The 23475-nt window shown below is 40.0% G+C and overlaps 1 protein-coding gene across 3 annotated transcripts in view; it reads left to right on the forward strand.

Annotated features, from left to right (window-relative positions):
• The window catches only part of trpm7 (transient receptor potential cation channel, subfamily M, member 7), a 41652-nt gene that overhangs the window by 848 nt on the left and 17329 nt on the right, over positions 1-23475 (forward strand). For 2 of the 3 annotated variants that reach the window (XM_022199547.2, XM_022199548.2), the window contains exons 2-19: positions 8136-8215; positions 9333-9371; positions 10312-10519; positions 10910-11123; positions 12597-12721; positions 12837-13008; positions 13885-14059; positions 15986-16109; positions 16999-17071; positions 18375-18475; positions 18912-19046; positions 19144-19197; positions 19293-19433; positions 19718-19852; positions 20005-20282; positions 20376-20604; positions 20903-21058; positions 21449-21592. In XM_022199547.2, the coding sequence (XP_022055239.1) occupies positions 8136-8215; positions 9333-9371; positions 10312-10519; positions 10910-11123; positions 12597-12721; positions 12837-13008; positions 13885-14059; positions 15986-16109; positions 16999-17071; positions 18375-18475; positions 18912-19046; positions 19144-19197; positions 19293-19433; positions 19718-19852; positions 20005-20282; positions 20376-20604; positions 20903-21058; positions 21449-21592 (2583 nt within the window). Of the gene's footprint in view, positions 1-8135; positions 8216-9332; positions 9372-10311; positions 10520-10909; positions 11124-12596; positions 12722-12836; positions 13009-13884; positions 14060-15985; positions 16110-16998; positions 17072-18374; positions 18476-18911; positions 19047-19143; positions 19198-19292; positions 19434-19717; positions 19853-20004; positions 20283-20375; positions 20605-20902; positions 21059-21448; positions 21593-23475 lie in introns of those variants that run through there. The other variant, XM_051938029.1, reaches the window with a different exon arrangement.

A 23475-nucleotide genomic window follows, 5' to 3' on the forward strand; every position in this document is an offset into this window, starting at 1 on the left:
GCTCAGACTCGAGTTAAACCGCTGCCTGTGTGCTATTTGTGAGAGGTGAATGTTTCAGGCCTGCTGCAGACGTTGTTGTCCCAATATCTGTGTTTGTAAGTTGTAATTTTTCCTCTTCGTGACAAGCGCTGCCTCCTCTTTTCCCAAGAATTTCCTGTCTCGTTTTTCTATTCCCGTACATTGAGCAGCTCAGGGAGAGCAGACAGAGAAGAAGCCTTATAACCACAGCTGTGACTCACATCTGACCACACTGTTGTTGTACACAGCTGGCTAAAAGTGACCGTATCGACACTGAGAATACTGTCTGTGCTTTGATATCAACCTCGACGGTAGTTTAGACTGAAGGTTGTCTTGAAATTTGTATTGTGCTATACATGCGTTTATATCATGACAAAACGATACCTTGTGATATAGTGGATTTTCTGCTTTTTCTACATTATGTTGATGCATGTCTGCATGCTATTATCATAGATCAGTGAAAGGGAGAGCTACATTCGTATAAATGGTATGGCAAACTCTTTCCATTGTCATATCCCACAGCTTTTTTTTTTTTTTTTTAGATTTTATTGGCTCTTTAACTGGCTTTTTTCCTGCCATTAAAAGGCAGCCATGAAATGTTTAAAAGAAAAACAAGCAATATTAATTTACACTAGTTATAGTGAAAGTGACAGCTACAGAATTAGTCATTCAAGTCAGATCATATTTTTTAGCAGATGGTTTTATTGAACTGTTCTGTGATTTGGAAGATGAGAAAACGTCTTGCATGACGTCTAATCTGCCTTCCCTTAACGTGCTGATATCTTGATATTATCCTTTTTCTTCAAGATGTCTACGTTTATTCATTGAGGCTCCAGAGCAGCTGGAGCCTGTTTTTGTCTTTCATTTCCCTCAGTGCTGGCCTGAGCTGGTCACATGCCCCAGCTTACGTCTGGATGAGGGACACTCCTAGGCAGTCTGGCAGTAACTGCATGATTTGAACAAATTCATCAGAATAGTCAGCATGATTTGATCTGTATCACCAATAACATAGGTAGAGTTTTGTTATTGCAAGTCACAGTCTCTTACGTAATAGTGGGTGGTTTAACTGGTCATCAGCTTGGGCTTTAGTTCCCTTTGGTAGAAAATGGTCTTGCATCATTTTGTGCTCCAGAATAGAGTGTAGCACAACACACACACACACACACACACACACACACACACACACACACGCCTGTGTGTAACTGCACTGACTGTGGATGTGTCCCTAAGCTTGGTATCTCATGTTCCAGTCCACTTGCACCACACACACACACAAGCCCTTTAAAGATGACTGATAAAGTTTTTTCAGTGGCGCTGGACTTAGTTTTCCAAAAATTGGTCACAGTCAGTATATTTTAATGAATGTACCATCTCTGTGTTATCCAGCTTAGGGCTTCCCTTCAGTCTGCAGTGCGTAGGTCCTGGTCAGGCACATAGCTGACTTGCATGTTTTCTGACCTGCTCAAAAGGAACTGCATTGGATTTAACTTGCAGTGTCTTGTCTGCCTCATATTGCTGTTATTAGTTGATGTAAAATGGGCAAATAGAGATAAGCATGTTTCTACCCTCATAGCAGTTCTTTATTGTATTTAGTAACAGAGGTAAAGAAGCAATAACTTGGCACTGCCCTTGCTGCCATCTCTTTAGACTGGTTGATCCTAGATTTCATAGGGTCGTGTAACCATGAACAGCAGATGTTGAGAAGAAAAGTCTTCACATGCTGTACAGCACTTGATCATACAGCCGCTTGGAGCTAGGACTCAGGGTGACATGCTAGCATAGTATCAGCTCATGCTGTGTAGACTTTTAGAGCTTTGCCCAGGAGGCATGAGTGTGAGAGCTGAAGAGCCATCACACTTTGGTCTCATGACTGTATGACCTACAGCATGAAGCCTTCCAGGAATCTTATCAGAAGCCTATGGTGAACTTACTCCCTGCATTTAACATTCTTTTATAGATCTAGATGTCAGAACAGCTAAGATGTGGCAAGAATGCAAATTCATTAGGTCTGGCTTACCTAAAATGTCTCAAAGTTTGTAATATATTCTCTTTTATTGAAGTTTACTAGGTTTTCTCTCCAGTGCTGTTAGCTTAAAACTTAGATGTGTGCCACACTTCTTTTATAATGGGGTCACGAGTTCTAACCTAGGCTAATTTTAAGGACAATCCATGCATTTTTTCCCCTGACATAAATTTCATAATTTCACCAAGTCTACAAAGGTCATTGTGGACGCCTTTCCATATGTGTCCACATGTAGCCAAAATTTACAACTACCTGGATTGTACGCACTTCAAGCGTACCAACTGTACATGTATTTTAAACCTTGTTTTGAGGAGACTGCAAGGATTTTTTTCTGCAGCTTTGTAATCATAAACATAGCGGTGATTATAATAGTTGCTGTCTGACTTAGGAAGTGTTTTGATTAGTAATTACATATTGATGGTACCTAAAAACCACATAAAGTTTTATATTCTCAAAAAATCCTGTGCTCTGTACACGTTATTTGACACACGGTAGTAATGTCACTGACACAGTGCTACAGATGAATATTTGACTAGCTGACATATCCTCTAAAAGGAATTAAACTAGTTCAAAGTCTTTCAGAAGCATCAATATGAGCCTTGTGTTGTTCAATGTGAAGGGCATCGTGACCTTCTGTGTATCACACCAGTGCATACCTTTGTTGCAAATTTTGGGCTTCAAGGGAATGTTGATGGTGCCCATGTGAAATCTCAGACTTTGTAGACACAAAATATGTCATTCAGACCCTCACGCACTTTCTGACACAAAGTATGAGCATTGACCTCATGGTTTCAGTATCTGCAAGTATGCAAGGGTCCGCTAGACTCCAAATCCTGCAGCTTTGTCGTCTGAGGGTTAAATTTGACAATATGCACTGGTAAATTACTGTCAAAGGTGGTACCTGTGTCCACCATTTTCAAAATTTTCCAGTATCATTGTGAAGGGTTCAAGATTACAATAACTTAGTTGTTTCGTACAAGAAATTTGCAGCTCAGCCTTTTTTTTTGTACACTGACCATTAAAATAACTTGAAGGGGCATGTTCTCAGCCAACAGATTTAAAATGTTAAAACACTGCCAGAGCTGCTCCCTTGTTATTAATGTGTTATTGTTCAGGGCCATGCTAGACTTGAGATATGTTTAGGAAAACATGAGACCTGCTCTGTCGAAAAGGTCTCAAATGACTTGAGGTTTGACTTGGTCCCCTCGCAAAAGACTTGAAAACAGCTCCAAGCACATTTTTTTTGTTGCCCTCTGTTGTTGTTTCCTGGAGGGCTACAACTGACTAGAAATTACTTTGAGTCTTTGTTTGGTCACAATATGAGAAAATAATGAAACCTTTTCATCACATTTTCCTAAAACCCAAAATGTCATTTTGAAATGTCTTGTTTAGTCCAGCCAAGCTAAAGATATTTAATTTACTCTGAAAAAATATATTGTTGTTGTTATTATAATATTATAGTATTATTGCTAAAAAGAATTAGTAATATTAAATTATTCATCAACTTTTTTTCCTGTGATGGGTCTCAGTTCAGAGAGAACGGTGTTAAGGATTCAACGTTATGGCATGGAAACACTCATGACAGGAGCCTTAGCTCACTGTACCGTGGAGAATGCCCCAGTTCTGAGTCCATGCTTGCGGCTGTACACCACTGGTGCAGTTGCACTTCTTGGTGTAGGATATATTGTATTCATGATTTAAGTTTAAAAACAGTTTCTGACTATAAATATGTATTTTTCTGTTTCTTTGCCTTTCTACCCAAACCTTATTTCTGTCTTCTGTGACAAGGAGTGGGAAAGTGCTAAGAGCCATATCACAGTTGGTACTCTTTCATAACAGTTTCTCAAAGTAAATGGAGACAAAAATAAAACGGAAATTAATGTTGGTGCTTCTGTCGGTTCACTGAGAACCGCTCTTCTGTTTGGCTACTGCATCTCCTAAAGTGCTGACCCCATTCCTTCCACTCTTTCTAATGGGTAATTGAATTGCCAGGCCAGATGTTATCTCACCCCGTGTTACGTCAGGCAGAGCCAGAGGAATGATGGGTTGACCACGACCAGCCAGCCTTGTTGCACTGTTGGGGGGAAAAAAAGACAAAGAGGAGGAGGGAGAGAAGAGCTCAGCTGGCAAGGTTTCTGACTTAGGAGTTCTTCTGAGTTGTTGGGGGATGACAATCAGAAGGTAAAGCGACAGTACGTGTCATCGAATTTGTGCCTCTCCATACATTCACATTCATTTCCACAGAGGTACACGATTCCCCATTATCAAAACTCTCACCATCTTACACGGAGAGGGACAGAAAGGTGCTGGGTTATATTTCCTACAGGAACAAAGTAATCATAAAACCTTTAGCTCAGAGAAAGAAGCCAGAGAGGAAGAGGAAGGGAGCAGGGAAGTGCAGAGTGAGAGTGTGTGCGTTTTTTGGCAGTGGCTCTAAAGCTCAAGTCTTTTGTTGCCTGACATTCTCAGGTACCATGGTTACAGGTTAGCAGAGCACAGTCCTGCTCTATCTGCCTCATTAACACTTTGTTAGGTTGTGCTGCATCAAAAAGACAGAGGCCTTCAGTTGAAAGCATTCTTCCACAGCACCGCATAGAGATCTCGCAGAAGTCACCGGGTGTGTCTCACTTCAGTCACTAGTTCAGAAGGTGAAACTCTACACACTGAATTAGATCACTGACACTGATTAGGTCACTAATTCAATCACCAATTCAATCACCATGGGGGCAGTGAAGAGTGGATGACTTACTGTACAGATAACAGGCAGTGATAACAACATGAGGTTGACTAGAGACTAAAATGAATGGAAAAAAAGTAACCTTTTTAAATAAGACCGTATCGTCCAAAGATAGACTTGGTCGACTAAAATTGTACCCATCTTTAAACCAAACAATTGGCAATGGTATTGGAAAAAAGTCCACCCGTTATCTTTAGATAAACTAAATTAGCTACAACACACTGAGTGCTCTGTGCTTGCTATCGTTATTAACCTAAATGAATTAGACGTTATTGTAGAAAATAGCAATTACAACATATTAAACATTTTAACTCAGTTATTTTACACTGAAAGTTTCCTGTAACGAATATAGTCACAATCTTGGCACAAGAACCACTGAGGAAAGTATAATCCAGAAAAGTTATCCTTCCATTTTTATATGGTTTGCCATGTAGGTTGTGGTAGGTTATCTCCACATAAACTTAAACTTTAAGTTAGTCAGACCTACAAGTCTCCATTAAGTTGAGTAGTTCAAAGTTGTGAAAATGCAGGGGTGTTCACAGATCATCTGTTTGGCAAAAAACAATGGATTAATCCTGGAATTCTACTGATGTAAAGCTTTTCTTCTCATTAAAATTCTCCTGGTTATGGTTTAGCCAATGAGAATTTGTTCGGATGAGAGCTAATCAACTGACTAGTCGACCTGGAGACTGCAGTTGTATTTTAACACAACTGTAGCAGTAGTTGTTATCTCCTGTTTCTAAAGGGACAATTTCGAGGGCGAGCCTTGACAATAGTGTATCTATAATCATTCTCTAATTAGCTCACTGATACAAACCTATGATTAGCTGTGTCATATATTATTTATACCACTGCTATAAAATATACGCTATATACAGATCATCATATTTTATTGTTAAATGTGTTCATGTGTCCACTAAAAGACGTTAATGTATCTCATTGTAACAGGAAATGCTGACGTCATGTACAAGATGAGAGTTGTCAAATATTATTGAGACATGAAATCTCATACAGAGATGTTAAGGAATAGTTCAGCCCTTTCAGAAGTGCTGTTATTCAGTTTCTTGCAGATACTTGATGTGATTAATGGCACTCTTGTGGGCATGTGTGCATGTGATACACAGATACAGCCAGCCTAGCTTAGCAAAATGGCTGGAAGCTGGGGAAAACAGCTGGTTTAGCTCTGTAAAGTTATTTTTAAGGCTTTGCATATTCTTTTATAGGCATATTTTCTAGAATGTAGAACTGTTTGGTTCATGCTTTCAGAGCTGTACATGTGGATTTGGGGAACAATGTCAACCATTCAGCTGCACCCACTCTTGTATTTCACTCCTTAATAAGTGGTTTGATAATTAAGGGCTGGTCTGTACTCTGTGGTTAACTCAGGGTTCAGGGCAAGGTTCATCCAAAACATACATCCATATATAAAGGGGCAGTAATTCCCACCGCTGAGATAATAATTGACACCTACTAAAACCATCATACTCATTTGATTATCTGCTAGAACACAGTAAATTGTCAGTGGTGGAGATTGTCACTTTCAGTCTGAAAAGCATTAAACCTTAAATGAGGTTTAAAATTACGCTATTAAGTCAACTTTTGTGAGACTTAGGACCTTTCTATGAGATGTGGTATTTTCTTACCTCACCAATGTTTGCCAACAGTGTGTGAATAGTTAAAAAAATATTACATGTGTGGATACACCGACTATCGAGTTTTTCCATGTGGGAGACCTTCCGTGTGTGTAAATACATCTCTGTAGCTGCCCTAGTTTCCTGTCTGCCTCCCCACTTTTGACTGCCTAACAAAGGAAAAAATGCCAACAACAAAAAAAATCAAACCTGTATGTTAACCTGTGTTTGGGGATCTGTATCGAACGTGCTCACTGTGGCCATTTCATTTAAACATTAGTTTGTTGTGTTTGTCTTGATGTTTGTATTTTTTTATTATTATTGTGATCTAAAATACATTTTGAAATAAAGGAGGCGTCTTGAGTCCTTTCAAGAGTTTTTGTCTGTATTCGCTGCATAGATCACAGCTGGTGGTATGTCGTCAGCAGACAACTAGGTGTATATCATTGAGGCCTCTGCCCATCCACTAATCCTCTCCCCACACCCCCCGCCTCCCTCACCTCTTTCTCCTCAGCCTAAGTATAATATCTAGTTTGTCTCAGACACATTCATCTGCCTCCTGAGTGGCTTCTTACAGATTAACAGTAGATGGAGTTTGGAGGCTGCAACCTCTCACTGATCACTCAGCTTTTAACTCGGGCCGGATCTGTGTGGTAACCGTATCGCTGTAGACTTTGAGACCTACATGGAAGTTGCGTGCAGATCTTCAGAGACCGAGAGTACAGAGAATTGTTGCTTATGAACCAGTGCTCGGGGGAGACTGTGGTGACTGTGGTTTGTCCAGGAGATGCATGAAGGAGTCTTGGTATGTTCCTGTACAAAGCCCTTAAACACAGAGATGAAGAGGAAGACATCCAGGTACACACTCAGCGGCTCAGTGTCATTGGTCAAGCGGTGGGACGACCTGTTTATTGAGATGTTGCAGTGAAAGTGCTGTTTGTTGTAGAAAGAGCTGAACCATGTTAACGACGATGTGAAACTTTCTTTCTTTATTCCGCTATGCTAAATCACCTAGTTTCCATGTTGTTTATATCCTGCTGACACTGATGGTCATGTGCAGGTAGCTCCAGCATAACGTGCTGCTGTAATGCTGTTGTTAGGGTTTCAGGAATTGCTGAAATGCTTTGGTGTAAAGCAGGTGATGGTGTTTGCAGGGTTCCCTCTTTGTGCTGGGAAGGATTAATGGTGCTAATCGCCTCCGGGTTCCTCTGAGCTTTACTGGAGGAACAATAAGGCATTGCTTGAGAATTCCTGTAACATAAAGCCTTGTTATGAAAAATCAGTCTGGCAGATTGAGTTTGATTTATTGCAGTTCACAGTACAGGTAGATACCTGTAGCTGATGTCCACCTGACCTCTAGTAATCATGATTTTACAGGTTTTGGGATTTTCTGTAGTATGCTTTCGAGTCCTTTTTGATTTTCATATACTAAAACCAGAAGTAAGGGGGACAGGATCCCTTTTGTCCTTGTGGTATGTTATGAGTTTGTTATTTACAAAGAATATCGTTTAACTAAAGTAAAAAAAATGCACTTCTGTGTTTACTTATTTGTGTTTTTGAAGCAAGAATGGCTAAATATGTGTACAAACACTCTACAGAGGAGCATTGTTTTTACATCCTTAGGGGACAATTTTCTCGAATTCATTAAACACAAACATAATGAAACACAAACATTAGAAGCATCAGCTGCTGTCCACTGATCACACCTGTTTCTCTTTGTTCACAGTCCCAGAAACCCTGGATAGAAAGCACTTTCACCAAGAGGGAATGTGTGTACATACTTCCAGTGTCAAAGGACCCCCACAGGTATGTGCTTCGATGTCCTGCAGTGCGTCTTCTGGTGATAGCCATGGAAACGGTGTAATTGCATGGTGTGTGTTAAAGCAGGTCCAAACCCTAACCACTACTCTCCAAAGGGTAAATGAGTCTGTTTTAATGTTTATGTCTGTCACTATAATTACACATTTAAGTTAGAGGGAAGGCCAGAGATGAACCTGTGTCATATCTTCTCCCAGTCTCAAAAATAGGATTTATGTCATTTATTTTCTTGCCTAGTGATATTTAAAAGTTTTAAAAAAAGAAAGGTGTTTTCTGCGTTTGCACGTAAAGCTCTGATGTTGTTGTTCTTTTGTGAAATGTATCAGGATTTTTCTGCAGACTTGCTGGAATCTTACAAAGCAGTGTTAAAATTGTGTGTAGGCTTCTTCTTGGCTTGTCATGAAGACCACTCATCCACAATGTACACTGTGTGCGTGAGAAGCACTTACAAAATAGCTCAGTTAAAGGTACAGTAGCGGATGTGAACATTCACTACAGAGGAATAGACAAAGAAGAGGCAACATTTTGTCTGAGAAATTCTTGGTAATTTAATATTAAGCGACAGTTCAGCTACAAGTATTTACTGTTTAACCGTCCCCACTGCAGGTAAACCATTATTGTTTTGGTACATTTTCAGGAGGTTGGATGCCCTCCTTTCTTCTCATAAACTCACAATAAAACTGGGTGACTCTTTTTCCTGTGTTTACTTTTACATCAATTATTTGCCACTGGCTTTTCTCCGTTAACTGTTGTTGCTCTGAGATGATGGTTCAGAGGTGTTACTGAACATAAGCTCTTTTAACATTCGGTCAAAGGCCTGCTTGTGACTGTGATCAATGTGAGAGTTCCTTTGGCAGGTTTCATAACTCTCTCTTGGTTAAAGGCCAATCTAGCCGGGCTCCATGCCCGGCTGTCAGATAACCTTCCTTAATGTCCTCACACAACTTTGTTTCCAGAGAACCCCCTTCTCACCAAGAGAGATCAGCCCTTTAGCTCAGTACTAGAAGTACATTTTTAGCGTTGCAAATTCCCTTATGTTTATGTGGTCTAGATTTATTTATATTCAAGCTATTGATTGATCATGTTGGTGTGAAATTCCTTCCAGATGCCTTCCAGGATGCCAGGTTTGCCAGCAGCTAGTCCGGTAAGTGTTTGTTTGGTCATTCTCTCTTATCTGACAGAATTAGGCGGCTAACTTGGGTACTTTACACCAGAAAATACCAATGGGCAAATTCTTTTTAAGTGTGATTCCACTGCACAACAACCCTTGTCAGGAAACAATTAAATTTCAGGTCTTGTGTGTCAGGATACACATTCTCTCCTAAGGCAAATAATGGAGTTAAGAAAACAGAAATACTTTGGTTGGTCATTACTTATAGTAATAACAATCATAAAAATATATTCATGAGGCACACTGAGTCTGCTGTCATAATGGACATGAGGATGAAATTTTTATGTTTCTGAGGTTTATTTAGTGATCAAACTCATGCTTTGGATGTTTCTGACATTCAAATACTGTATTTTTCTCAATTTTGTCATTTTTGAAACAATGTAGATTTGTCTCTTCCAGCTGTTGTGTATTGATCTTGTCAGCAGAAACAACAACCGTTGTGAAAATATTGTAACAAATGTAGTTGGTAAGCTAATATATCCAACGTTGGCTCCATTCCGTAGGCTTCCATTGACTTTATGATGTTCATGCAAAATGATCTTAAAGATGCAAGGGATGGTTGTTAGAATGATATTTTCCTAAAGACTGAGGCTAAAGCTGCGTGTTCTGGACAAATGTTAAGTAGTTTCCACCAAATAAGCGTTGTTGGTGTTGTAGCTAAAACCTGAAGCAACTAAACGTCACTAATGTTAATTTTTTTCTTCAGTATTGCACAATTTTTATGAGTTTCCTGAAGGTTACAACTGTTCTGCTTTTAAAAACTTTTGTTCTATTTGAATAGATTTTTGTTATTATTACCATCACATAAGATTTTCTTTGTTCTGCAACTTTGCGCCGTTACTGCTCAGTAAGATAGAATATAGCAAGTGTGTTATTGTATTGCCCATTTTATATGATTCTGTTCATCCTCAAGGTGCTGCTGTGGGCGGCTGGTGCGGCAGCATGTTGGCTTCACAGCCAGCTTGGCCACGAAGTACTCGGATGTGAAGTTGGGTGAAAATCCCAACCTGCCCATGCCCGAGCTGGAGGAGTGGTCAGTGGAAAAACACACAGAGGCGAGCCCCACTGACGCCTATGGTGTCGTCAACTTCCAGGGAGGGTCTCACTCATACAGAGCCAAGGTAGGAGGGCAAATTTTTCCCTGCTGGAGGGCATGTTTTTTGTGAAATGAAGATAATAGAAAAAATGGTCAAACATAGTATTTTAAGGCGTTTCACTTAATCTAAATTTGCTTGGATAAGCTTAGTATGTCATAAATCACCAATCACATCAAGTTTGTGTTGATAAATTAAAAAAAAGGAAATTTATTTTATCCCTGCTGTTTGTCAGTCATGATCTTTATGTAAAGGTTGCTTTTTTTATGCAAAATCTGTTGATTGATAGATATTGAATTGATCATTTTTCAAGCAAGAACATTTGCTGGTATCAGCATCAATAATGGTAACTTCCACTGCTTTCTCTATCTAAATGTACTCTTCTCAACATCCATTTTCTTCTGTAAATGTGGACAGTATGCACGTTTGTCCCACGACTCGCGACCGGAGAGCATCCTGCGGCTGATGCTGAAGGAGTGGCATATGGAGCTTCCCAAGATTCTCATCTCTGTCCATGGAGGAGTTCAGAACTTTGAGCTGCACCCTCGCATCAAGCAGGTGGTGGGCAAAGGCCTCATCAAAGCTGCAGTCACCACCGGGGCCTGGATTCTCACTGGAGGGGTCAACACAGGCATGTAGTCAGAGAAAGATTATTTGATTTTCAGCTTCCTGTGGAAAGACCAGAATTCCTCTACTGACTGTCTAGTTTCTAGAACACTATTAAGGTTAGATTTAATTGAATTCCAGACAGGGAAAGTCAGGTTTTTACAGGTCAGGGAAAATGTGGGCATTTAACCATAATGTATTATTTACCAACTTTTAAATGCATGGAATTAAAATGTTCTTAACCATTTGTCCACCGCAAGCCGAACATTAATTTAAACTAGACTGTTAATTGTCAAACTCTGCATGGTGTTGCTTGTAGTTCTCTTGCAAAGCTTACAGATTCACATTTAAAATGCTGCAGGATTAGTTATTGAACTGTTCAGCCGTTGTGAAAAACCCGTTCTATGCATGTCAAAGCGTGCCTACAGGAAAGAAAGTGAAAAGTAGTCATGTCAGTGTCAACTGTCACGCTCTGTGGGTCATGCATGGGTTGTTTGCTTTTTCAGATGTACTTTTTGCACAAAAAAAAAAACATATGTTTCTTTTATGGTTCTTTGTTTGCCTGTGGGTGAAACGCATCGACATGGCTGGTGTTGCTATTGTTTTCCTGACCTGTAGGTGGCAGAGCTTGGTTTAACGCTCTAACTGGTTTTAGTGCTTTGCATGCGCGACATTTGGCATCTTTAAGAGCAAATGTCATTCAAGGTTTTGATGTTTGGAATGAAATTAAATTTTACAGCTAACTGAATGTAAAATGTCCTTGACATTAGGATCTGTGGGAACCTACATTTTATGGCTTTTACATTATTGAATGAAGGTGCAGCTAGATAGCTCCTAATATCTGACCCTTTACAAATACTAATTAAAATCCTCTAAAAGAACACTCACAACTGCATTATATGCAAACGTACCAAAACACACAGCCACCATGAGGGTGACCCGCTGATGCTGCAGAAGTTCTAATACCGGCCTCTAAGCATGTCATTTGGCTGTGAGTCGTGACTGAGGTGTGTCTGCAGCCACAGAGCGGCGTTAAGATGGTGTGGTCTGATCATAGTGTTTAAATCATTACTCACAGGGTCAATTACCCAGACCAGTGATTACTTTTAATGCCTCTCTGGCACCCTGGCCAGTTTGGCTGGTCTCCTGGCTCACAAATTACTGATGAATCCATGAGGTCCATTAGCTGAGGACTGTGGTTCACAAACAACTCTGGGACTAATGCACTTGTTGTGGACTTGCCCCATTGGTGGCAATTTGGTCATAAACCCCCCGGTGTTTTGGTCTTTTCTTTTCACAAGCCTGGTTCAAGGTATCAACAGCTCATTCTGCAGGGCACTTTGAGTTGATATAGAGTAAAATATTTATTTTAAGGGATCAGTTTTATTATATAATTGCCTGTCCGAATTTTTAGTGAGGTATAGTCAATGTTTATTAGCATAAAGACCTGTTCAACAACTAATGAAAGTTCAATTTGTTTAATGCATCTTTCCCAAAGGTGTGGCAAAGCATGTCGGTGATGCTCTCAAAGAACACTGTTCGAGATCATCAAAGAAAATCTGCACTATTGGGATTGCACCCTGGGGAGTCATTGAAAACAGGAACGATCTCATTGGCAGAGATGTAAGATACATCACTTATAATCTAATTGTGACTCATCTGAATATTAATGCATTGCAAGCCTCCTAATATCTGTTCTTTCTCCCTCCATTTTATGTTTCCTTCCCTGTTTCTTCAGATTATAGCTCCATATCAGACGCTGCTGAATCCTCTGAGCAAACTCAACGTTCTCAACAATCTGCATTCTCATTTCCTCCTGGTGGATGATGGGACAGTGGGCAAGTACGGCGCTGAGGTCAAACTGCGGCGTGACCTCGAGAAGCACATCAACCTCCAAAGAATACATGCACGTAAGAAAACGGGCAACAGAACAGATTCCATTGCAGTGACGCTGTGCTTTTAGTGTCTCAGATGACTAAAGCATCAAGGTGCCTCTTACAGATCCACTCATCTCATCCATGGCACAATAGCACATTGACCCATGAAAATGACTGTAATCCATAAAAATGAAAAATACATGAGCCAGCTTCTTTCCACGTGTCTTTTAAAGTTGATTTTGTGTCTTGAGGAATATTCCTTTGTCAGCATTTGATGTTTGGGAGGCTTCATCCATCAAAGCCATCTAAATCATTAATTACAGTTTGAGAAAACGTTTAAAATCCAGGAGAAAATCTTTACATTCAGCACTAATTGATAGTATTCTAAATTTGCCAGCTAATGTTAGCTGCTGCTGTTAGCAATGTCATGCCAATTTAAGGCTGACTATGAGCTCATGACACTATGCTTAGCTAGCAATCATAGCATATGCAGCTTTGTTACGCTACACAGACCAAATGTGTTTATTTCTGTGTCTTGTTTTTATATGCATCTAGATCACTGATGGGGACCACACTGCTATCAATCAGAAACAGAAACTTAAATTTCTTGGTCACAAATTTCAAATTCATCCATGTAGTTTACACAGATAATGTATATGATTATTTATTCCATAATTTGTCAGGTCATATTTATGTTTTTATACAATGTGTCTGTATGTATACTGGGACATGCCCTTCATTCTCGTGGCAGTTTGCCTTGCTACGGGGATGATAACAGTAAGTTGGGAATTATTTCAACCTCTCACAAACTGTTGCTTGGGTGGAACGGTTTTACTTAAATGAGATTGTAGATCATGGGAAATTTGTAAGATAAAAGTAAATTTAAACCTGATGTCTGTTTTCTTGTAGGAATTGGTCAGGGTGTTCCTGTTGTGGCCCTGATCTTTGAGGGGGGTCCCAATGTAATCCTGACTGTGCTGGAGTACCTCCAGGAGAGCCCCCCTGTCCCAGTGGTGGTGTGTGAGGGGACTGGCCGTGCTGCTGACATACTGGCCTACGTCCACAAGCAGACCGAGGAGGGAGGGTAGGATGAAAGAAAAAGAAAGGTTTGGCCTTGAAGGGCTAAATCTTTCAAATTACTTTTTTTGTCCTGATTAACTGAGTAAAATCCCTGAATAAATAATAGGTGATAGCACAGCAGGGAATGAGTGGATATTAATAGTAACGAATAAGCAGGAGGAATTTCAAAGATGTAACAAGTGTTTTATGAAATATTTAGATGTGTGGTTTAAAATAGTTGTCAAAGCAAGAAGATGTATGAAAAAATGGCAGTATGAGTCTGTATGTGATGAATGATTTACTAAACCGTTACAGAGATTTGTCTGTACTTTTTTCTCTTCAAATCCTTTGATGGCTGATTGTTGGTGGCTCTCATCTACAGCCATGGCCATAAGTTTGGACACAAGTACCATGACGCTTGTGAATCTTAGAAAATACCACAAAATTGTCACTTACAATATAAATACCAGTCATAGCCATCAACCAAAATGAAATACAGATATTTCCAGTGCATAAATTTGATGTTTGACAGCAAATAGTATATGAAAAACTTTCGTCAGTCAATGACAAAATTTGTGCAACAATTTGCAGTTAATATTCCAATGTCAATATTTGCTGTCAAACATCAAATTTATGCACTGGAAATATCTGTATTTCATTTTGGTTGATGGCTATGACTGGTAAGTGACAATTTTGTGGTATTTTCTAAGATTCACAAGCGTCATGGCACTTGTGTCCAAACTTATGGCCATGGCTGTATTTCTGTTGTTATAGGATTTCAGATACCCCCATTACAGCCCAGTCTGTTTTAGAGGAATTGAAAATAGCTGAATTTGAGACAGAGTTCAGCTTGAATTGATCTGATCGGTTAAATTTCACAAACTGCTGCAGAATGCTTTTGATAATTGCACATGAATCTAAATGTGTCCATACCACTTTAGCCATCATTTTGGACTATGATCTAATTTACAAATAGTGACTAAATTTAAATCCTGAGCCTCTCTTATGTGCTTTTTCTATTTAAGAGGAACCTGTTCATTAGTTGCTGTACAGAATTGTGTCAAACTAATCCTGGCCAAATGAATGGTGAAAATGAGCTCCACTCATTGTGTTAAATCAAATTTTCCTATCCAGCTGTGAGCATGTTCACAAAACTTGGTGTGTATTTGGAGCAGCCAGTCACTGGGAACATGCACATATCAGAACTGTGGGTTTAACGTAGGATTAAGGTTCAGAAAAATTCAACTTTATTTGTGAAACAGTGACTCAGCAGTAGGGGAAAAGGTTGTCTGACCAGTAAAACCCGCAGAAACCTCTATGAGGCGTGATGCGATTTTTCGTAAATCCAGAAAGGTGAGTGTTTAGAACATTTTCTACTGCATATCTGGACTTGATCATGCAAAGATAACCAGGTATTTTAAAGGGATAACTGTGCAACCTTAGCCTCCAATATGATTTACTTCTCATAAAAATGAGAGTGGGTTTATCATGGAGGAACTTTGCTGTATCAGTAATCTTACTTCGTGTAGCCATCCCATTGTAGTCTTCAATAGGAAAGTTGTAGTGCTCCGGAATTTAACTTTGACAATAGCACATCGCCACAGTGTTTAGTAGAGATCACAGAAGTCCTGAAATGTGGAGTAGTGAAGTAAAATCACATCAAGATAAATGATTTTTTTAATTTGATCTGTTGCTTCTGTTACAGAAAAAAGTATCGGCATTGTTTTATCAAAGCTGACACACGTCAGAGTGTACCAAACTGAGGTCAGAACATTTAGATTTGCAATGATTCGACGCCCAAATGAACATTAGAGTAATTGTGTGGGAGGTCAGTGTGTTGCTGAACACCTTATACTGCACACGTGATGGAGTCAAACCTATTAAGTATTTTATAGCAGTGTATGTTTGAACAGTGCGACTGTAACCATGCTGTGCTATAATTATTCTCCAGTGGTCTTCCTGATGGAGTGGAGACAGACATCATTGCAACCATCAAGAAAACATTCAACTTCAGCCAGAGTGATGCCATCCATCTCTTTCAGACTCTGATGGAGTGCATGAAGAGCAAAGAACTGGTAAACTTTATTCACATTTCACTTTCAAATTTTATAAGTTCTTTTGCTTTTTTCTTCTTTCTTTAACAGTGAGTGAATCATTTAAAAAAAAAAAATCAGATTGCAGAATTATCTAACGGATAAAACGTATTACAACCATAACTGCCAGGAGAAGTGAGAGAAGATTGTGAAGCTTTCAAATAGAGAATCTGAAATCTGACACTTTGGACTCCCCCTCTTACAAAACTGGAACCCCTGCCATCTAGGGGAGCTTTGTGAGACGTAAACACAGAATATAATGTTGTCATGGAATCAGTTGCTTAGCTGTAGGCTTAGCAGCTTTAAAACTGAGCTGAAGCTGCTATTACACAACTATTAGTTCACATTTGTAGTGTACCCATGAGTGTCCACACGGCCATCACTGGAATACTTTAATACTAAAGAAAACCTCAAAACGTGACAATTGGACTTGGACAGTGTGTGCAGTTACAAGAAGTGTTTTTACGTGTTTTGCTAGTACATTTATGGATCCTTATTGGCAGTGAACAATAAAGATATTTAATCACTCTATTGAATTAGCTCTATCTTATTTGTTTGTTCAGATTGAGTAATTCTTGGGAGCACAAATTTCAATGCAAATTAAAGCTTACGTCTCACATCTCTCTCTCCATGCTCTTTTTATTCTCCCCCGTGCCTCACAGTTTCAATTTATCGACTACCACAGAGATAACTGTAAATTGCTGTGGTCTAATCTGTTTACTGAATCATTTACTGTTCAGCTCTCAGTGACAACAGCTGTTGATTCCACTGTTAGAGGTATAAGTTGGTGCCATAGTACAAGAACTTCAAACATCTGGATAATGTCTGTGGGAACCTGATTATAAGAGCTATCTTGTTTCTTGAAAAACAGATCACTGTGTTTCACATCAGCTCTGAGGAACACCAGGACATTGATGTAGCCATTCTGAGGGCCTTACTCCAAGGTTAGTAGACGACTTCTTTCTGAACCTTTTGTCCCCCCAACTTCTTTAATAAAAGCACTTAGAGTGAAAGTCACGTAACGTTGATTCAGTCTATTCATATACTGAAGTTGTTGGCATTTGGAGGTTAAGATTTCAAGACATAATGTTTTCATTCTGATATAGATATGCTTTGAGAACACAGTTCCCCCCATGTGCCCTTTTCTCTCTGCTCCTGAGGAGATTATGTTGCTCGCATTCACATGGACTCCTTATTCCAACACTGTCAGTCACTGAGCTTCATGTCTCATAGTCCTCTCCCTGCTTCTTGGTATTTTCTGTTTAAAAAAAGTACATTTAGAGTATTTTTTCATAGTGCTAGAATGGGCTGGTATTTTTGTTGTTTATGAAATACTGTAAAAATTAACTTTGAAATGAAAGGAAGAAAAATACAACCTTTACCATCTTGTTAAATGAAAACGGGCAGCTTTCATTATAACTAAGGAACACATATTTCACCTGAAAGAGGGGTGTTGTACTGATTGTAGGGTAGGCGCAGCCCATCTTTAGTGCTTGTTCAGCTTCATTCCACTTTATTTAGACAAAAGCCAGGAATTTGTAAATGACTCCAACTGATCGATAGTCTGGAGGAACCGGTTCAGACATACAAAAGATAAACCCCCGAGGCCTGTGGCCGAAATGTCCACTCGAGCAAATATTTGTCTGCCTAAGGTGCGGTTGTCTTGGTGGAACAGTAACTCCTCTTCAAAAGGACCCTCAGGTACTAAAGCTCTCAAGCCTTTTAAAGAATATTGGGTGTTGCTCGGAGATCTTTTTATTTTCCACTAAGCTGCTATTCATTTAACAGGCTGTATATTAAATGGCAGGTTTAAAGGGGAATTTCCATCTCTGTTGTTGATGCCTGAATAAACTGTAGAATATATTTTACCTGGAGTTTAAAAAGACTTCTTGAATACTTAGCTGAAAACTATCAGCCTGAGTCCCTTGAGATTCTTATTTGGCATCCAGACAATCAATTTTGTGTACTGTGATTATGATCATTTGATTCAGATGGCTCAGAGAGGACAATCGGGCAGATTACTGTAGAAGAGACCAGTAGACTGAGCAGGGATTTACTTTGTAGTCTAATCTGCTCTGTTGCTGTATTAGTGTGTAATTGACTGTATTACTGCCCTGGCCCTGCCGTACTAACCCCCTCTAATCCTGCTAGCTGGCTAACAGAAAATACACAGTTAATAAGGCTTTACTTGCCTGTGAATTACTGTGTTTATGCGCGTTTACACACGACTGTACTTCTGCATTTCAGGCACAAACGCATCTGCCTTCGATCAGCTGGTCCTGACTTTGGCCTGGGACCGTGTAGACATTGCCAAGAATCATGTGTTTGTGTACGGACAGCAGCTCCTGGTATGTCTGCATGTTTGTTTGTGTGTGCTTTTTTTGTGTGCGATGTGTGTGCACGAACCACAGCTCCCAGAGATGTTTGCTCAGCATCAGCTACAAACCATTGGACTCACCCAGAACGACCCCAGAATCTCTGTTGACCACAATTTGTAGTCTGAGGAGCCAGGGGACCAGGCTCGGGCAGGCTGCCATGAACTGCCTGCCTTGATTGTAATATGAACCCTATTACAGTTGTCTTCATAAAGCAGCCCTCAGTGACTGTGTTTATTTTAAAACTGGCTCTTGCGTGAATGAGAGGATGGATGATATTTATTTGTGTGTTTTGTGTGTCATTTGGCCATATTTTGGTCTCCTCCTCAATTGTGTTTGTTTTATAAATAAGTATTAGCTATAAAAATATGCTTTGTAATAGCATGCTTATTTTTGTTGGGGTGCATAGGTGAGCTCTTTGGAGCAAGCAATGCTGGATGCACTTGTGATGGACAGGGTCGACTTTGTCAAGTTGCTCATAGAAAACGGTGTGAGCATGCACCGTTTCCTGACAATCAGTCGACTGGAGGAGCTCTACAACATGGTAACATTATGCAGCATGCAACAACCACTGAAGGAAAAAGCTGAGCTAAAAAGATGTGTATTTGTGAGTACGCTTTTTGTGTTTTCTTCTATTCTAGAAACAACCTCCCAACAACCCAACTCTCCTTCACCTGATTCGAGATGTCAAACAGGTAGGCAGTACAATTCTTTTCAGCTTGTAAGATCACTTTGACTGATTTTAAGTGGAATCTCTTCAATCTTTGGGGTTTTTTGTGCCTCTTTACAGAGTCATCTGCCTCCAAACTATAAAATCACTTTGATTGATGTAGGCCTGGTAATTGAGTACCTGATGGGCGGGACTTATAGGTGCAACTACACCAGGAAACGCTTCCGAATCATTTACAACAATCTCCACGGCAACAGTAGGGTGAGTGGAAACGGTTACAATTTCTAGGTTGTAATGATAATATAAGATTTTAAGGGCTCACGTTTACTATGTGAACTTTTCCTGACATATAAATAAAACTGAATTGAATATTAAACCCAAACATCTTTCATGGTGTCTCAGTCTGTCTGTGTCTATTTAGTTTTAACTGTGGCATCTACGTAAGGTCAAACTTAACTTATCCTGTGGATGTTGTAAAATGAAAACTAACATGAATATGTAATAATATAATATAAATGTGGAAATTTTTTTCATGTTGTGTGCAGAGATCTGGGCGCCACACAGCAGGTCCTGGTTCTCATTTGAGGAAAAGCCACGAGTCTTTCAGCATGCAGGCTGACAAGAAGGAGAAGACGAGGCACAACCACTTCATCAAGACTGCACAGCCGTACAAACCCAAGGTTAACTCCTGCTGCTCAATATAGGAGATAAGACTTCTTTTAGACCCATGCCTGGAAATGTAAACCCGCATTGAGAGAAAAAATGTCTCGACTGTCAGCCGCTATTAAAGGTGTGTCGTTTTTTCCCCACTTATTCTTTTGTCTCCTCTTAGCTTGAGTCTTCCACTGAGCAGAGCAAAAAGAGAAGCAAAGAGGAGATTGTGGACATAGATGACCCAGAGACACGGCGTTTTCCTTACCCATTTAATGAGCTGCTGGTGTGGGCTGTGCTGATGAAGAGGCAGAAAATGTCGCTCTTCTTCTGGCACCATGGAGAGGAGAACATGGCAAAGGCGCTGGTGGCCTGTAAGCTCTGCCGCTCTATGGGCTACGAGGCCAAGAAGAGTGACGTGGTGGATGACACCTCTGAGGAGCTCAAGGAGTATTCAAAGTAAGGTTTTTTGTGGCTTCAAAGTGTCGGCTATCAAATGTTCTCTTTTTATTTAAACTAAAGCTATGAGCTAATTGTGCTGGTGTATCTCAGTGAGTTTGGGACGCTGGCTGTGGACCTGCTGGAGCAGTCGTTCAGGCAGGATGAGACAATGGCCATGAAGCTTCTGACCTATGAGCTAAAGAACTGGAGCAACTCCACCTGTTTGAAGCTGGCCGTCTCCTCCCACCTGCGGCCCTTTGTGGCTCATACCTGCACCCAGATGCTGCTGTCAGACATGTGGATGGGACGGCTGAACATGCGCAAGAACTCCTGGTACAAGGTTCATGTTCCATTTAGTTTTTATTTTGTTGGCAAACAGAGAGCTGGGGTAATTGTCGTGCTGGAATCAGTACTTTGCTTGTGGATCCAATTTACCAAAATGGCTCAAAAATATTTATTTGTGAAAAGCTGCAAAATTAGTTCAGTACACCACTATAGCAGTCTTCAAGTTTCAGGTTAAATTTGGGCTTTAACAGTAAAATACATGGGTTTCATCAGTGGATAATTCAGAAGACTGTCCTCAAAAATACAGCTTTATATTATAGCACCCACCCACATGAGTGTGTATGTGTCTCTAGGTGATTCTGAGTATCTTGGTGCCTCCTGCCATCCTACTGCTGGAGTACAAATCCAAGGCTGAGATGGCTCACATCCCTCAGAGTCAGGACGACCACCAGATGACAATGGAGGACAGCGAACACAACTTCCAGAACATAGCCGAAGACATCCAAATGGTTAGATTTACTCAGTCTCTGTCACTAGTATCTGGCAGTGCAGCAGAATAATAAATCCTTGGAAAGAAAATGCTCCAAATTATTAAAAGAGCCTTAGAGATTTAAAAAATGGTCCTTTGGTTATAGTTTAGAGAAAACTGTGTCACATAAATAAGAAAGTTGGTGGTGCATTAACTACCAGGTTTTGGTACCCACCCATGTCTATGTGTAATAACGATAAAAGTAGCAAGACACAATTTACATATTGTATTTTAAAGCTTAAATCCCTGTCTATGTTTTCTCTGCTCACGTTCTCATTGATACACTGCTTTCAGTCATTTTTTTCTATATTTTCTCTGCCACACTCTGATTTGCTGTTGCCAGATTTAGATTTCTTTAATCTCTCTGCAGGATGTTTTCAAGGAGGCCAGATCCCATGACCAGGTGGAGGTGAAAAGTGAAATGGAGACAAATATTCGCTCCAGAAAGCTGCCCCTTACCAGGAAAATCTATGCCTTCTACCACGCTCCCATTGTAAAGTTCTGGTCCAACACGGTATGTGGATTACAAAAGAATTTGGACACACTCACACACACTCATGTCTTCTTATTCATCAAACTATTCATTTTCTAGGGTGACGTTAAGTTTAGAATGACGATCAACAGGAAAACAATGGTTTGCTTAATGGCTTAAGGCTGTTGCTAACCAGTAGCATGGTCCACAAAACCTGCTTTACTGCAACCGTACCCTCACTGAAGGCGTCTAAATTTTCTCACACTTAACTGAGGTCCAGGTACATTCTACTGTCACTGAATCAGACGCCCTCCAGACATGAGAGTTGTATTATGTTGTATCAAAAATATGTCTCTGATGGATACATGTTCCCACAACACTGCTCACTGGAGAGCTCAGGAAATATACGGTCACCAGCATCCCAGTCCACAACAAACATCTATTTAAGACTCCAAGTTCATATTAAAGATTTTTTGTCCTTTCTGGGTCCAGTGCTCAGCGGTAAGTTGCAGTCTACTTTGTAGCACCTTAGTATAGGCTTTTCCAGTTGCCAGTGCGATTCACAGGAAGGTGAAATACCATCGAGCTCCCTCCCATATGTTTTATTTGTGTTTGTGTTAAATAAAACACAAATATACCAATTTATCTGTGCTTCATTGGAAACTACTGCAATTGTTCACAAATTTAGTCAATGAGAGGAACCTGCTCAAGTGCTGCTACTGGCTGGCTTTGTGGAGTGTAGAGTTTTAAGGCATGCAAGCAAATGAAACACCCATTTAAGGATCCGATACTTGCTATGAAAAAGTCAATTTAAGCATATTATACACACTGTTTCCTAAATGCACCAGTGAACTGTCCAATTTAAGTCTTTCAAATGTCATCTTTTCTCACTGCCCTTATGTTTATTGATATACACAAGCCAGAGAGCAGTTCTCAGGAACTGGGGAGTCATCATTGTGGCCTTTAATGTGCAAATACACGGTTGTTTTTCAGGCTTTTCAAGTCCTAGAGGTGCTGATACCATCACTAAGCTTTCTAATCTGCATAATATAACGTCTGTGGAAGCTTATCTACATCTGTTGTACCTGTTCCATCCTGAATTCAACACATCAGTGCAGCACTGCACCATTGACTTATCCGTCACCTGTGGGAGAATGGCTGATTTTCCAACAGGTCACAACATACATGTCAAGGTTCAGTGAGCAAAACTGCAGACCTAATCGAAGTTGAGCTTAGAAACATGGACATTTTCAGACTTTCCCACAGTCCGTAGTGGAGTTGACCTGTAAAATCCAATTCACTTAAAACCAAAAGCCAAAAACCTAAACCTTTCGGTTGTGTAAAGATGCTATCAGCATGGCTAAAACCATACAAATACAGTACAAACAGCAGAATACAATTTGCTTAGCTGTTATGGTAGTAGATACATGCTGAGCTAATTATAGTTTAAGTGACTTCATGTTTTTGATGTTGCATTAATAGATTTGGCCAGTAAGGAGCAGATGATCTACTAAGCATAGTAGAGGTCATTCTAACTAATGTGGGGTTGATAAGATTTTACAGAAAATGTGACGTACAATCAAACGACAAGCACAAGAGGCCCAAAAGCCCTTAGGTCCAGAATTGGGTAATTGCTCTGTCGATTGTTCCTATGAGCAACCAGTTTCCTATTCAACACAGTGACTAAATTCTGTGTTTTTAGTAAGATCATGACTCCTGCATCTCCACTTTTTAACATAATCCTTTGAACTCTGTACGCCTTTATGCTGAGAACTGACTTTGTTGGGAGCTGTGAATTTCAGTGGAGACAGAGAAGATTAAATTTTTCTCTCACATACAGTCCTTATCCAGACAGCGAACCGCCTGCTGAGCTCAGAGGCCAGAGGCCTCAGTGAAAATGTCAGACTATTTACTCCTAAGTCAAA

This window comes from Acanthochromis polyacanthus, chromosome 2, assembly GCF_021347895.1.
Source record: "Acanthochromis polyacanthus isolate Apoly-LR-REF ecotype Palm Island chromosome 2, KAUST_Apoly_ChrSc, whole genome shotgun sequence".
NCBI classification, from domain to species: Eukaryota; Metazoa; Chordata; class Actinopteri; family Pomacentridae; genus Acanthochromis; species Acanthochromis polyacanthus.